The sequence below is a fragment of the Nipponia nippon genome, unplaced genomic scaffold (genome assembly GCF_047370975.1).
Source record: "Nipponia nippon isolate SJK-2023a ecotype South Korea unplaced genomic scaffold, ASM4737097v1 scaffold_3, whole genome shotgun sequence".
Lineage (NCBI taxonomy): Eukaryota > Metazoa > Chordata > Aves > Pelecaniformes > Threskiornithidae > Nipponia > Nipponia nippon.
Genome location: NW_028262347.1, coordinates 16,657,993 through 16,673,163, shown reverse-complemented (window position 1 = coordinate 16,673,163; position 15,171 = coordinate 16,657,993). Strand labels below are relative to the sequence as shown.

At 37.1% G+C, this 15,171-nt stretch overlaps 1 protein-coding gene across 1 annotated transcript in view; it reads left to right on the top strand.

Moving 5' to 3' along the window:
• The window catches only part of LRRK2 (leucine rich repeat kinase 2), a 71,678-nt gene that overhangs the window by 50,345 nt on the left and 6,162 nt on the right, over positions 1–15,171 (top strand). The window contains exons 34-49 of the mRNA XM_087765365.1: positions 205–392; positions 1,319–1,473; positions 2,504–2,650; positions 2,804–2,995; positions 3,716–3,862; positions 4,192–4,292; positions 4,467–4,657; positions 5,331–5,491; positions 6,303–6,473; positions 8,356–8,456; positions 9,110–9,304; positions 10,313–10,506; positions 10,798–10,870; positions 11,702–11,886; positions 13,285–13,437; positions 14,203–14,411. Coding sequence (XP_087621491.1) covers positions 205–392; positions 1,319–1,473; positions 2,504–2,650; positions 2,804–2,995; positions 3,716–3,862; positions 4,192–4,292; positions 4,467–4,657; positions 5,331–5,491; positions 6,303–6,473; positions 8,356–8,456; positions 9,110–9,304; positions 10,313–10,506; positions 10,798–10,870; positions 11,702–11,886; positions 13,285–13,437; positions 14,203–14,411 — 2,563 coding nt within the window. The remainder of the gene's footprint in view (positions 1–204; positions 393–1,318; positions 1,474–2,503; positions 2,651–2,803; positions 2,996–3,715; positions 3,863–4,191; positions 4,293–4,466; positions 4,658–5,330; positions 5,492–6,302; positions 6,474–8,355; positions 8,457–9,109; positions 9,305–10,312; positions 10,507–10,797; positions 10,871–11,701; positions 11,887–13,284; positions 13,438–14,202; positions 14,412–15,171) is intronic.

The following is a 15,171-nucleotide window of genomic DNA, read 5'->3' as shown; positions in this document are numbered from 1 at the left end:
ACTAGTGGCTTGGACAGGCTAAATTTTTTCATTGCTGTCTTCTTGCTGGCTAGCATTATGAAAATGTTTGGTTTCACTGTGAAATGGGGTCCATTTTTGCCCCCTAAAATATAGGCTACCAAATATTTCAAGGAACAAAGTTTGTCAGGAAAATGCAATCTAATGATGACTGTACACCTGAAATAGTTTTACTTTTTTTGAAAGATTCTGACAGTGAAAGTGGAAGGCTTTTCTAAATATCCTAAGGGAATTGTAAAGCGTTCAGATGTGGAAAAATTCCTTTTAAAGAAGAGCAAGTTTCCTAAGATCTACATGTCACAATACTTTAAGCTTCTGGAAAAGTTTCAGATTGCTTTGCCATTAGGAGAGGATCAACTACTAATCCCAAGCAGGTAAGCAAAGAGCTTAACCCACAAATGAGAGCCATAGAGATCAATCAAACTAAAAACCTCCCATCAGGCTAATTAGTTTAACTGATCGTCAAAGCAATTTGGTATATGAAAGCATGATATATACTTAGTAAACTACATTTTAGTAAATGCTTTCACATACATGTTAAGCTGACCGTGTAGCAGATAAAGCTTACATCATATTAACATGATGGGTAAATGGAATGTATAAATGATAAAATGCTTTATGAGGATAATACTTCTTTTACAGTTACCGTGCTTTGAGACTACAGCAGATTATAATTTAGCTTTACATCGTGGTGTGCCACCATTACCGATATTTATTGCAATATAAAAGATAACCATGAATTTCTACAGCCTATTTGCTTGGAGTGAGTCTCACAGTCAAGTTAGGAGCAGCAGTATCTCCAAACAGTCTAGTTATTAAATGCGGTGACAAAGAAGTGTTGTGAATTTGAATGCAATCTTTTTCCTTTCTCTGAAGCAGGTAACACAGTTTCTCTGCTTCAGTTACAGATTTCCCTAATGTGTTTAATAATACTTATTTTGCTTAATGGAGAGAGTGTTGTATAGTTGCATTGATTAGAGTTTCTATGTTCTTCAAAGTCCTGGGATAGGAAGACTTTATCTGAATGTCTTACCTGCCTTATATGTGTCTCAGGTTTTTCTCACATTTACATTTGATATCTAATGATTGTTAGTGGGGTTCTGTTGGGTTTAAATTACAGCAGAACTTCACTTCAGCACAAGCAAACAGAATAAGCAAAAACACTATCTGTCTGCTCCCTGATCATTTGAATCATTCATACATTAATAAATAATACATTTTACATAATAAATAATGTATGTCATTAGTCAGTTTGGCTGAAGTACATCACCAAATACTGCTGATATTTTTATTCTTTCAGTTTGTCTGATCACAGACCTGTTATAGAGCTTCCCCACTGTGAAAATTCAGAAATTATCGTCAGGCTTTATGAGATGCCATACTTTCCTATGGGATTTTGGTCCAGGCTGATCAACAGGTTGCTTGAAATATCACCTTACATGCTGTCAGGAAGAGGTACAAATCTTTATCTTCAAAAGCAATAGTGAGCATGTTTGCTTTGAATGCCAACACCTGCGTGTTAAAGCTCTAATCCCAAACATTGTTTTGCTTTAGCTAATTTTTGGCCACTTCACAAATGTGAGAAAAAGAACAGTGGTCATTTTTGTAACTTAGAAATATGCAGGAACAGATAGTGCCTGATCTTTAGAGTGGTGTGCAAAAGAAAGTGAAGGTTGTAAGCAGCCTATTTCTCTCGTTCACATGCTCGAGATGGAGGAAATCCTTATATTTATGCAATATTGCCATTCATTTCTACAAAGAATACAGGAAAGGATATGTCTCCCACACAGAAAAACAAACTGCTTTTCTTCAGGTTCATTGATTCTCCCTTTATGAAAGTCTAAAAATTTTGCTTTTATCAGAAAGGGGGGGGGGAGGCTTTAATTTTTTTTCCAATAATTCCATCCTTTGACATGAGATCTATCTGCTGAACTTTGCGATTTCATTCATCTTTGTTTTTTTAATGTGTGATTTATGAATACTGGTGACAAGTAAAGTATGAAAAATATGCATTGCTAATGCTCTACAAACATGATTTATAACTGCTTGCTCTCCTGGCATTCAGTTTCCTCCTCAGCATAGATTTCCAGTCACATCTTGCTATTGCATGAGTGTGTGATAGAGGGAAAATGTAAATCACTGACTTTTTTTCATATGTTGCCTAAGATATTCTGTGTTTGAACCTGAATGTACCTAAGCATTTCTGTAATCCCTACATGCATCACCTGCTACATGACTTACCATCTGATGAAATATTTAGTTTGTGGACATGCCTTATATAACTGAACATTGGTTGACATATATTCAGCTTTTGTGGGGCTATTCTGTCTGCAAAGTTGAAGCCTTTATTTTGTTTTGTTATTTGGGTAGGCATAAACCTACAATCATAATTAAATATTTGAAGTACCATGAGTTATTCTGAATATTTTAAAATATGACATTCATATTGGAGATGAGATTTTTAATCTAATTTTGTATTTTCTAGAGCGAGCTCTTCGTCCTAATAGAATGTATTGGAGACAAGGCATCTACTTGAATTGGTCTCCTGAAGCTTATTGTCTAGTGGAATCAGCAGTATTTGACAACAGTCCAGACAGTTTTTTGAAAATTACGGCACCTTCTTGCAGAAAAGGTTAATTATTCCTGAGCCTGATTTTTGCTCTAGTTTGATTGCAGCTTGGCATTTTGGTTTGTTGTGCTTTTGCCTTTGGCATGTATGGTTTAGCTTTGTAATTACAAGTATGGCAGATTGAGGCTATAATTTCCCTCTTTTTGTTTCTTAAAGGGTGCATCATTTTGGGGCAAGTTGTGGATCACATAGATTCTCTTATGGAAGAATGGTTTCCAGGTTTGCTGGATATAGATGTATGTGGTGAAGGGGAAACACTGTTGAAGAAATGGGCTCTGTACAGCTTTCAGGATGGTGAAGAACACCAAAAAATACTACTTGATGACTTACTTAAAAAAGCTGAAGAAGGTATATATTTATGCCATTTGAGGTATATAGAGGTATACCTGTATATAGATAAATATTATACAACATCCCCTTTATAACATTTGGGTACTTCATGTCATTTTAAAATGTTTCATTTCTGTAAGAAATAATTACAGTGTAAGTCAAAAGCAACTTGTTCTGGTTTTTTATGTAAGTGCTGTCTGTATACATATAGAATATGGGACAGATTACAGCTACTCTGTATAGTCATGTATAAAAAGCAATAATGAAAAAAATCGTTTCGTCATGATACTGATAATGCAGCTTCATTCGTGGAATTGAATCCAGCACATAGTAAAACTGATACTAGATCTTTTGGTTGGACCACATACAACAGTAATTTAAAAGGCAATATTCATGATGACATTCTACATACTAAAAGAATTCTTCCTTTTTATAGACAGAAAAATAATCTCTTGGTCAGTTTGGTGGTGTTATATAGCAACAGTTGCTATCACAATACTTGAAAATACTTAAACATGTAAGATACGTTAAGTTGAATGGCAAACTTAATTAGTGTTCTGTTCCATATATATATGTATGTATGTTTGTGTGTGTGTGCGCATATACATATACACACACACACATGAATTTAAATTTAGGTACATTGATCATATGCGCTCACAGAGATCCATGTACCTTTCAGTGCCTTTTGAATGATGACTACCTGTTTTTCTTAATTGTCTCGTTTATTTTTCTTAGGTGACCTTTTGGTAAATCCTGACCAACCAAGACATACCATTCCAATAGCTCAGATTGCTCCTGATCTGATATTGGCTGATTTGCCTAGAAATATTATGTTGAACAACGATGACCTGGAATTTGACAAAGCTCCTGAATTTCTCTTGGGTAAGCGTTATTTTGTAGGATTTTTTACAGAGCTTATGTAAACAAATCTATTGAAGTCAGTTCTGCAACATACGGAAAACATTTCAGATATTTCTTTTTTGTGGAAATGTATTTTTTAAGGTATTCTGAATTACAGGTTATTAAGGCTGCAATTTTCCATTAACTTGTCTGCTAGGACACCGTTTTTTATGTGTTTATGTTACTGATCATGAAGCTTAACACAGTAGATGATCCACACGTTTTAGAATTGGACCTTTTCAGCTATTTTTTTGAGAAATGGTTGATATCCCTTTGTTTTAAATATTCTTTTCAATTTTATCTTTGAAAAGGTGATGGTGGGTTTGGGTCTGTGTACCGTGCATCCTATGGTGGAGAAGAGGTTGCCGTAAAGATTTTCAATAAACATACTTCCCTCAGGCTCCTAAGACAAGTAAGAAATATTGCCTTTTTTTCTGTAGTGCTGCTCTTGGAATACCAACCCTAGTGAAGAGCTTAAAAAGCTTAAATAAAGAGCAAGACTTCACTCCAAAACATTTCTAAGTTTACTTCAGAGCTACAGAGGTTATGCTATTTGCAGTATTTCATCTGATTTTACAATTTACAGGAGCTTGCAGTGCTTTGTCACCTCCATCACCCCAGTTTAGTGTCTCTGCTGGCTGCTGCAATCCGTCCCCGGATGCTGGTGATGGAATTAGCCCTTAAAGGATCTCTCGATCGTTTGCTTCAACAAGACAATGCAAGTTTAACTAGAACACTTCAGCACAGGATAGCTCTACATGTAGCTGATGGCTTAAGGTAAATGTGACTTCTACATTGCTGTAAAAACAGGATACAGCTGCAAGTAGGATATACTGCAAATGAAAAGCTTATATTTTCTTATAGCTCAAGCAGAATATTCCCTGGGTCAGACAAATGCTTGTATTTTTATGATTGATTAGCTGATATATAACACAAACTTTTGTTACCTATTTTTTTCTGCTAACAAGTAGCGCTCATGTAAGTAGAGAAATAGCGAGAGCTCTGGGTGGAATTTCTATGTGGCTGTTGACTTCTTATTAAAATGTCAAAGAAATTAATTTAGTGCGTTTTTAAAGTTCTGAAAGTCCATGAATGTCCTCAGGAGCTATTGAAGTGTGATTGTAAAATGACAAAACCTGCAAAGGAGCTGAGGGACCAATGAAGCTTAAATTTCTAAGATTCAGTTTTCAAACCTGCCAGTGACACTTCAGATAAGACTTGGTACTAAAATACTGCAATGTTTATATGTCAGTAAATAGTATTTCAGAACAATTCTAAAGTCAGTATCCAGCAAGGCGGTGTCAATGTTAGTTATGTTTGACATTTTTTAACACAATATTTAACATTTGAAAGCAGGATTTACTGTTGTGGGAATAAGGCATGCAGTGTGTGTGTACAGATGCATCCCTGAATTATGAATGCTTTCAATAAATACTGTTTTGATTAACAGGTACCTGCATTCAGCAATGATCATCTACCGCGATTTAAAGCCTCACAATGTGTTGCTCTTTACCCTATATCCCAATTCAGCTGTTATTGCAAAAATAGCTGACTATGGCATTGCCCAGTATTGTTGCCGAATGGGAATAAAAACCTCTGAAGGCACACCAGGTATGGAAAAATGCTTTGTTTTACAGTGCATTGTGTCAAAAAATAGCTAATATGTTTTTTTATTTAGTCTGTAAGAAATAACTCAAATCTATACTCTAGTCAAAATCACAAAACGTAGTCCTAATCATATTACAAGTTGTGATACCAGATTTAGACCTCTCGGCCTTTCTTCCTATTCATGTTTTAACTCCTTTTAGAAGAATCAAGGAGTGCACTAAAGGTTTAAAAAGAGAACAAATTACGTGCATTCATGATGATGTTTTGCTGTCTTGTTTTAGTATGGTTATTGTGATATTGTAATTATACTGCTAAAATTATTTGTTATTTCAACTTTCAGTAATACATAGGTAGGTCTTAATTTTTTTTAAAGGCAATAATTACCTGCGCTGTTCCCTGACTTTAGAGAGAACATATTAGCATCCATTTTACAGCACGGAACAATTCAACAACTTTGAGAAGTGCCTTTCGGTCTTGGAAATTCTGCATGAGGGTGTGACTTCAAGTGTTAAATGTTAGGCCTTCAGTAAAGACTGCAGACTTGCCCTTCATTTTCAGTATTCATTGCAAAATGAATTATTTTATGTGTAATGGTGCAGGAGCTCTGTAACTGATGAACTGTCCCCTTCCTTTATACTGATCACTGATATTTTTGGAAGTCTGCCACATGCAAACTATTGCCAGCCCAGAAATAGTGTGCCATTTCTGGTTTACTTCCTGGGACATTTTCATCAGTAAGTGTTTGCTCTTACAAGGATAAAGATGGCTTCAGCTTAGTATGAATCATAACTATTAATGAATGATTTATTTGCAGGATTTCGAGCACCGGAGGTTGCCAGAGGAAATGTTATTTACAATCAGCAAGCTGATGTTTATTCATTTGGCTTGCTGCTTTATGACATTTTAACAGGAGGAGGCAGAATAATGGAAGGCTTGAAGTTTCCAAATGAATTTGATGAATTAGCGATACAAGGAAAGTTACCAGGTATGCCTTGTTAAAGTTTTAACATGAAAGCAGACCGTTTGTCCTGCCTCCTCCAAAAATAAGACCTCTCATATTTTATGTTGTATCTGACAGTGATCAGAGGAGGAGACTAAATAATAGCAATTTTTAGAAGCTTCTCCTAATTTCACACGGTTCTGAAATAGTGAGAAATAGGCACCTATTCAACATCACGTTGGTTATCATTTCATTGCAGTTTCAAGGGATCTAGCTGGTTCACTTTCTAAAGAAACAGAGGTTTTGTATACTTGGGACTTTTTCCGGACCTAGCTAAAATGGATGTTGCTGAAGGTACCTTCTAATAGCATGTCTGGACTTGACCCTTACATATTACTGTGGTGATGCATATCATGCACTAAGATAAACACAATTCCACTTCTGTTCTTTCATTGTGATACATGACATTAAAAAAATCCATTATTGAGAAGCTGCATATCTTAAAAACTTTTAAAAATCCCTTGAAATCTTATTTTAAAAAAGTGCCACTACCTTTAAAGAGCAGCCACCCCTAAAGGTTTTAAATAGGAATTCCCTTTTAACGTGTCAAGAGTGTGAAGTCCCTGCCCAGCTACATAACGTTCTTCATATTCCATCTGCATTACAAGATGTAATTGTTGGCTGCTGGAAGGGAGATTAGACAGGCTCTCAGGCTGGACGTGATGTAGTCAGCTGGACAGTGTAACTCAGTATTTGGCAACTTCTGTGTAAAGAGCTGTTGGAAGTTTTTAGTACTTCCAGCTTAATGCGTGGCGTTCTTATTTTTTGCCCTGCAATAGCAGATGTACTCATGAAACGTTCTTTAAGACTGGAAAGTCAGTCCATCTAGGAAAGGGCAGCAACTGTACCAGTTAATCTGGCATGGCTTCTCCATTAGGAGAGACAGAGAGTTCATACATTTTCTACTCGTTAAGGAGAATAGTCCAATTCATAGCTCAGACAGTTTAAACCCCCTCCCTAAAGAGGCCATCCCAAGAACTGATGACTAAGTATCTCTTAAGTGCAGCTGTCCATTTAGCCGTTTTCTATACTATGAGCCCTATGAAATAATCGGAAGTATTAGTTTCTGGAGATAGTACAGTTCCATCAGTGCACATGGTCATCATTTATATATTTCCACCAAAAAAGGGGCTGGCTGACCTCACAAGTAAACAGTGCCTATCATTTGCTGAACAGAATATGTTCATTTGCAGGTATTTATCATTAATGTTACCTCTGTCTAACGCAGGACTGGAATATCTGCTGTGGATTATGATGAACTAAAAGGAAAAGCAATACAGGCACCATTATTCATGAGTGATTTGTTCTTAGACAGGTCAGCACCTGTAGTCATAAGATACATATTCAAAGCACTGAATGAGAGTTTAAACTTCCATATCCCATAAATACTATATGGAGTTGTTAATCTAAATTACTATACATTTTATTGGAAGTTCATCTGTATTCCCTATACTCTGCCCAAACACAGAAGAATAAATGTGGAGAAAAATGTTCACAGGAATTGAAAAAACTACAGACTGAAATGACATGCCCTTGAATGGTCAGCATTAATCAAAACAACTCACACATATCTGTGATTCAGTCCCAGCTACAGGGACATTAAAAAAAAGTTAAAGCAAAATCCATTTGTTTTAACTGCTTTTAATGAAAAGGACTCTAGCTCTAGCATTTCATGCTCTAACATTTAATGGCAGATGAGCAACTCCAAGCTGTTCATGCTGGCATTTTACCTAAAAGTATGACATTTCTTAGAGCAGCTCTGTAAGAAATTAGATGAATTCTTAAAATAAGAAGAAAGTTATTCAGAACTCTCATTTCTGAACTATAGTAAAGGCCAGTTAAGAAGTTGTCTAATTTTACATTTTAGATCCTGTCAAAGAATATGGATGTGCCCCCTGGCCTAAAGTTGAAAATTTAATTAAAAAGTGTTTGAAAGAAAACCCTCAGGAACGGCCAACATCTTCACAGGTATTACTTAGTGTATTTATTTGTATTTTTGTGGTAGATGATACAATTAAGTTGTTGTGCTTTCTAAAAAGGAATGGGACATTTAAGTTAGTAAGAGGCACAGGGTTTTTTCTGTTCTTTTCTGGAAGTGAAACAGCCATGGAATATCGCCTGCTCTCGCCATCCAGGATAAACTGTATCTACCAACCATGTATTCTAGCCTGCTGTTTTTCCCTGTGTTGCTGTATAGTGATTGTAGCAAAACAGGATTTGGATAACTTCGTGGTCTTACTAGAGCTATGTAAAAAGGACTTTGTTATACAGTACCAGTGCGGTTAGCCTATACCGCTCCATGCATGTCAGAGGGGGAACAGCAATCTGGATCTGAAACCTACTGTCTGGTATCACACGTCGCATTGATCTTTGAAACGGGTGAAATTTTCAAACATGTCTTAACCCCACTGACATCCTGAAATTTTAACAGAAAAATAAGAGTCAACGTAAAGGTGCTCAGTGTACAAAGACTGCTCATTAATAGTGGTAATATGAATGAGCAGACCTGCTGGGATACTATGTCCATGTTCCAGAAAACATTGTAATCCACTGCTTGTTATTTATTTATCACTGTAGAAGCCATTGTTATTACCATGTGCATGCTGTGGCTTGCTTTGTAGGTTTATGAGATCCTGAATTCTGCAGAGCTTCTCTGTTTGATGAGGTATGTTTCAATACCTAGCACGTCCACAGCAGAGTGCATGGTAGCTGCCAATCAAAGCTGCAAGAAGGCAGGAGTCTGGATAGGCAATGGGAACACAGAAAAAGCACAACTTTCCTTTGTTAACCTAAATACAGATGGACATACTTGTGAGGTATGTGGGAAAGTTGCCATTTATTCTAATTTTTTGGCACCCAGATGTATTTCAGAAGTATTAATTGCATTTTAACATTAGGACTTTACTTCTGGAAAGCTAAGCTTTGAGAGAACAAAGATTTTTCATAAGTGAGTCATCATTGTATCCATGAAATGAAGCAGAAACGCAGAAATGAAGCAGAAACGCAGTCACTTTTTCCTCTCTTCCTGCCATCCAGCCTGAACTTTCTCATAATAATGTCTTTCCACTGCTGGGTTCCTTTCTTCCCCTCAGATGGAAGCTATTTCTAGCACAGAGGCTAGAACAAGGAGTAATAGTTATACAGCCCTTCCTATCTCTACCTCTCTTAACAATCCAGTTACTCTTACAATTCCTCTCTTCCCATGGATGCCACCTCCTTGTGCCGCTTTGGCTGATACCCTCCAGTTCTTTTCATTTGCTTTTTGTACATCTCAGTCCTGTGCCATCAGAAAAGGGAAGAGGTTTTACCCAGGCCTGATGTGCTGTGATGAACATGTGTGCCACAACTGAGTGTGATTCATCATCAAAGTTGTTTAAGTTATATTTCCATCTGCCATCTGTTGACCGTGATACATTTGAATTTGTAGCTTTAGTATAAATAATATGGCTTATTTTTCTAAAACTAAAATGAGAAGAAGTATTAGACCAGTACTTTTATTGTTAGCAATTAAACTGAACGTAGATTGCAGGGTAGTTCTATTTGCTTAATTCTCTGATGGCTTTGAGACCTTCATTAGAATAGAGCGAGAGAACTTTTTTTTCAGCATTCAGCTTAGAGATTTTCCTGTGTACTGTTCGAGGGGTCCTTATGAGCACTTTGAAGATAGATGGTGCAGTTGAAGATGTATTGTTCTAATAGGGAATTAAATTTGTTAATGGGGAGGTCTGAGAGGATTGTACTTTATTTTTATTGCCAGCAATTTACTAGCATTTACCCTTACTGAAATCATAACCAGGTTGTTTTTTCTGTTTTTTCTGACTCAGGATATCACAGATAGTAAAGTCTTAAGTTTGGCCTTAGTGACCCTTCCTACTGAGAAAGAAAACTGGATTGTAGCAGGAACCCAGTCTGGTTCTCTGTGGGCACTTAACACAGAAGATGAAACAAGAAGGCATCGTCTGCAGAAAATGTCAGATTCCATCACTTGTTTATACTGTAATTCTCTTTCAAAGCAAAGGTATAAATGAATTTAAATATTTTGGGTTACATTTTGAAAATATGACTAAACAGAGATGTTCGGAAAATGACAGCTGTACACTCACGCAGTTTTGTTCAGACAACTGCTTATTTTGCCTGTACTTTCACTTAATTTTGCACCCAGCATAACTGGAGACTACATTCCTGACCACAGGTGGCTGTATTTGCTTTTAGTGTTCAATGAAACTCTCGAAATACCAGAGGCTACTCATTTAAATTCCTCTTACCTGATTAAGGCATTTCTAGAATTCATTATTTTATTTTATTTCAGCAAACAGAAGAATTTCTTCTTGGTAGGCACAGCTGATGGCAGACTGGCAGTTTTTGAAGACAGAGCAGTAAAGGTAGACTGGTTCTTTGCTGTTTGTTCTACAAAATAGTCTCAGTAATATGTAAAGCAACTACCAATAGTAGCTTTATTTCATAGAGCTTATTTTTTAATTGCTTCTCTAAAACTAAAAATAATTTTCTACTACAGTCTTAGAGGAACTGCACCTGTTTTACACTATCTGTTTTAACCAATAGAGTTAAGAGGGGGAAATTATTTCTCATTATAGGACTTTGAAAGGCCTGGCAAACTGACTAGAGAGTGACAATAACGATTGTTATTAAGAATATTCTAAGAGTTTTAATCTCCTTTATTTATTGCTGTCATAGCTCCTTTTTCTTTTCATTCACACTAACTTTTCGTAGAATAGATGTCTTCAAAAAGACAATATTGTTAAGGTTTTCTGTAGGTCAGACTTCTGCTCACAGAACAGGTAAAGATAAAGAAGTGCTGGGAGTTGTTTGTATCAGCTGGTTCCTGAGGGTTAGCTCCTGACCATATGCAATTTAGAGCAGTTATGGATTTGCAGTGCATTGCAGAACTAGAATATGGTCCAGTGTGGGATGTCTCCAAGATATGGATGTGACTTTCCATCCAGTTTGTGAACTGCACCAGGGGTTGCAGAAGGTGTCGGTCCCAGCTCTGTCCCGTTTCTGCTCACACAGGCTGTTTTCTATGAGACATCTGTCATGAGACTATAGTGCTTTTCAGTCTCTAACATTCTGGTAAGATACCAGAAAATTTGGCTGTGTAAATTTAATTCAGCAGGCTGTGTGGCCTTGTTTTAACAGTTTCTGAGTGTCTGTATACTCCTTGTTTCTAATGGAGAGTATATTTTTTCTTGCAGTGTAAGGGTGCTACACCTTTGAAGATACTAACTATAGGAAATGTTAGCACACCACTGATGTGCTTAAACGAATCCTCATACTTATCTGAAAAAAATATAATCTGGGGAGGCTGTGGAACAAAGATCATTGCCTTAACTAGCGATTTCTCTGTTCAAAAGCTCATTGAAACAAAGACAAGTCAACTGTAAGTTTTTTTAAGAGATATGTTATTGGTTCTTTCATCGTTTTCATTGAAGATTTCTGGCAGTACTTTGATGTAATGTCTTGTTCTAGAGCTCGTTCTTTCAGTTCTCTTGTTTCTGTTCTTTTCCTTTCATAATACAGGTGGAATACAATGTGCATTAAAATAAGATCAGTGAGTAGCGTTTAAAGTATTCATTGCTGCTTTTAAACAACGGATATGCATTTTTACTATATAAAGGATTTATGAAGTCAGTATCTATTCAGAAAATGTATAAATGTAACGGATGAGTTTTTCTCCCCCAATTGCATTTTTCCAGGCCCTCTTTACTTTATTTAGAATTGTACACACATAATAGCGTAGTATTTGTCCTTACATGTTTGTCAGTATGATATGTGTGCATATCTTTGCCCTATATAGTTAAATCATGTATGATTGCTGACTTCTCATTATTTAGAAATTAGAGACTGAAGTTTTCTGAGTGTTTGATATAATTCTCACATGCGCAAATCCTGCTCTGTAGTTAAGGGGAATTTTTCCTTAGCAGGGAAAACAGTGTTTGATTTTACGCTAGTAGAGATCATTATTCTGGGAAATGAATTTACTTTGGAAAATAATGTGTTAATATAAAGCAAGAAACTAAAACTTCAGTAAAATGCAGTTCAATGGCAAGATGCAAAACATGTCACAGGAATAATGTGAGCTTTGTGGAGACAAAACTGTATATGGTTTTGAAGTTAGTTGTCAAAAACAAGTAACATTACTGAGTGTCTGCTGTCAGGGACCTGTGATTTTGAGCTGTTCTTCAAGATGAATTAGAGTCAGTGAAATAAGCTAATGCTGTTAAATTGCAGGGCCAATAATATTTTGGTACATGCAGGCACAGATCTGGCATGACAGACAAATTCGTATGTAGAGGAAAATAGTCAAAAAGGCTGTCAGCTGAAGTGAAACAAGAGCAGAGCAAAGTGAACTAAATCTCACTGCTGCTTTTTACGCTTAGTCATCTTTGTGTTGAGTGACCCTTTGTGGTGTTGTGGGCCCTGTGAGAACTATCGAGTGTCTCCAGACATTGAAAGAGTGGCAGGAGAAAGGTGGAGTTTGCCCTGCTGTGATGTGAGCGTATGTGATTTGAGCAGATAGATGAGAAAGATTTATTAATAGGTTTTTGGGCATTAATGTGCCTCCAGGGATATCATCAGCATAACTCCATTACTGTGAGAATTTATGTTGAACTGTAGGAATATTATAGCAAACCCTTTCAGTTGTATCCTAGCCCAGTTTAGTTTTAAGGCTGAATGATTTTCTAAGAGTTAGAGGGAAGCTAACCCCACTAATAATAGCCAAGTTTTTCTACTAGATATTTTCTGTGTATCTAACTGAAGTTCTTTCCTCTTCTAGGTTCTGTCATAACACTTACAGTGATGCAAACATTATTTCAATAGCAATAGACAAATCCATCTACTTGGCAAAGAAAAACAGCCATTTTGTGGAAATCTGGGACAAGAAGACAGAAAAACTTTCTGAACTAATTGACTGTGCACATTTTCTTAAGTAAGTGTTTTATTTCAGATTGATGGCCTGATGCATCGAAAGCTGAATATCAGATTGTCTTCTCTAGCATAGTACCTTAGCTTGCTGGAGGTAAGGGATTTGCCCAATTCTTTGGGCAATTGTGGAATTCTTTTCCTCTCTTTTGGCTCAGAACTTCAGAATATCCCATACAGAATCTCAGTTTTTTAAGACCCTTATTATATTTCACAATTTGTCTATGATTTCAAGAAGATTCATTTAACTCTGCTCAAGAAAGAAGAAAGTCTTTTACTGTCCTTCAGGTACTAATGCTTTTGCATCCAGTTACTTCCTGCATCCCCTGAATAAGAATGTCTTCTCTCTCCAGTGCACAGATTCAGTAGGAGACCAGAGTTTTATTAACAGTGACGGTGATTTTCGTTTGCATTTAAATTGTTCCTCTCCCTTAATGTGCCGTGTCCATTTCATTTTCATGGTGAGGTCAGGAGCAGCTCTAGGTGTGCTCCTCCCACTTTGCAGTGGCGTTATTCTCCTGCAGACCGGGAGAGAACAGAGAAGTATACCTGCCTCCTATTTAAAGGTCTTTTGAAGCAGACCAGTTGGGTCTCAGAAGTCCGGTAGTTTTCATCCCAGTTCGTTTCAAGTCAATCAGCTGATCAGGATGAGATTTTTGCAGCTTGTCTTGATGAATGATTGTTTAAAAGGCTGGAATTGAGAGAGTCGTTTTAAGCAGTTGTGGAATAGTGTGCCACGAGATTTTAATACAAATTCTCTCCATACTCATAGGGACAAAGTGGAAAAACTAAATAAGGAATCAAAACATAAACTGGCTTATTCTGGAAGAGTGAAGACAATTTGCCTGCAGAAAAATACTGCACTGTGGATAGGGACAGGAGGAGGACATATCTTGCTGCTTGATTTATCAACACGTCGTCCTGTACAAGTTATACACAACTTTTGTGATTCTGTTAGAGTCATGATAACAGCTCAGCTAGGTAAGTAAAACCATCAAATGACAAGTACTTTGAAATCAGTGCCAAGTTTAGGATTGCTGTTTTCTGTTTGGCATGGTGTTCCAGGAACAGATTAGCATTTTCCTTGTTTTGTTCATTCATTCTATTCCGCTGCTGTCATCTTCAGTCAACGCCAGACACTCCGGTGTTAGCTGAATACCAGCAGGCTGTCATACCTGTGCCCACGTAAAACAACAGCTCTTCCCTGGCTTGTCACTGATCAGCACACGAACACACCCCACCTTCACTGCGTCCTCATGCCATACTCAGCACAGTGCTCACCGTCTTCTGTCAGATTGTCTTCATCTTGATCTGTGTCTGCCTGTGTTCTTTCTCCATCTTAAGTTTTACACTTCTGATTTCTCTCTCTGTGGAGCTTGCTAGGTGTTAATAATTTTTCCTTAATTGCTTATTGCCTAGTTTTTTTCTCCCATCCTTATTCAGGAATAGTTCTTTTAGGTTTGGGTCACAGGCAGATCACAGCAAAGCTGGGAAAGTGTTGCACACTTGGACTCAGGGTGCAGACTTGCACATATGTGCTGTTGCTGTCACCAGGGCCAGTTGTTTCCAGCTGCTGTAGGCAGACAGTAGTTGTGGGTTTTCAGTGGTAAATACAAACAGCCAGAGGAGCATAACTGAGTATGGGGCACTTCTTGGCTGTTGTAGCTTCCTTCACCTGTACACTTTCCTGTGTCTCTCCCAAAAGTGATAAAGGCCATACCAACTCAAGAGTTCATTGTAC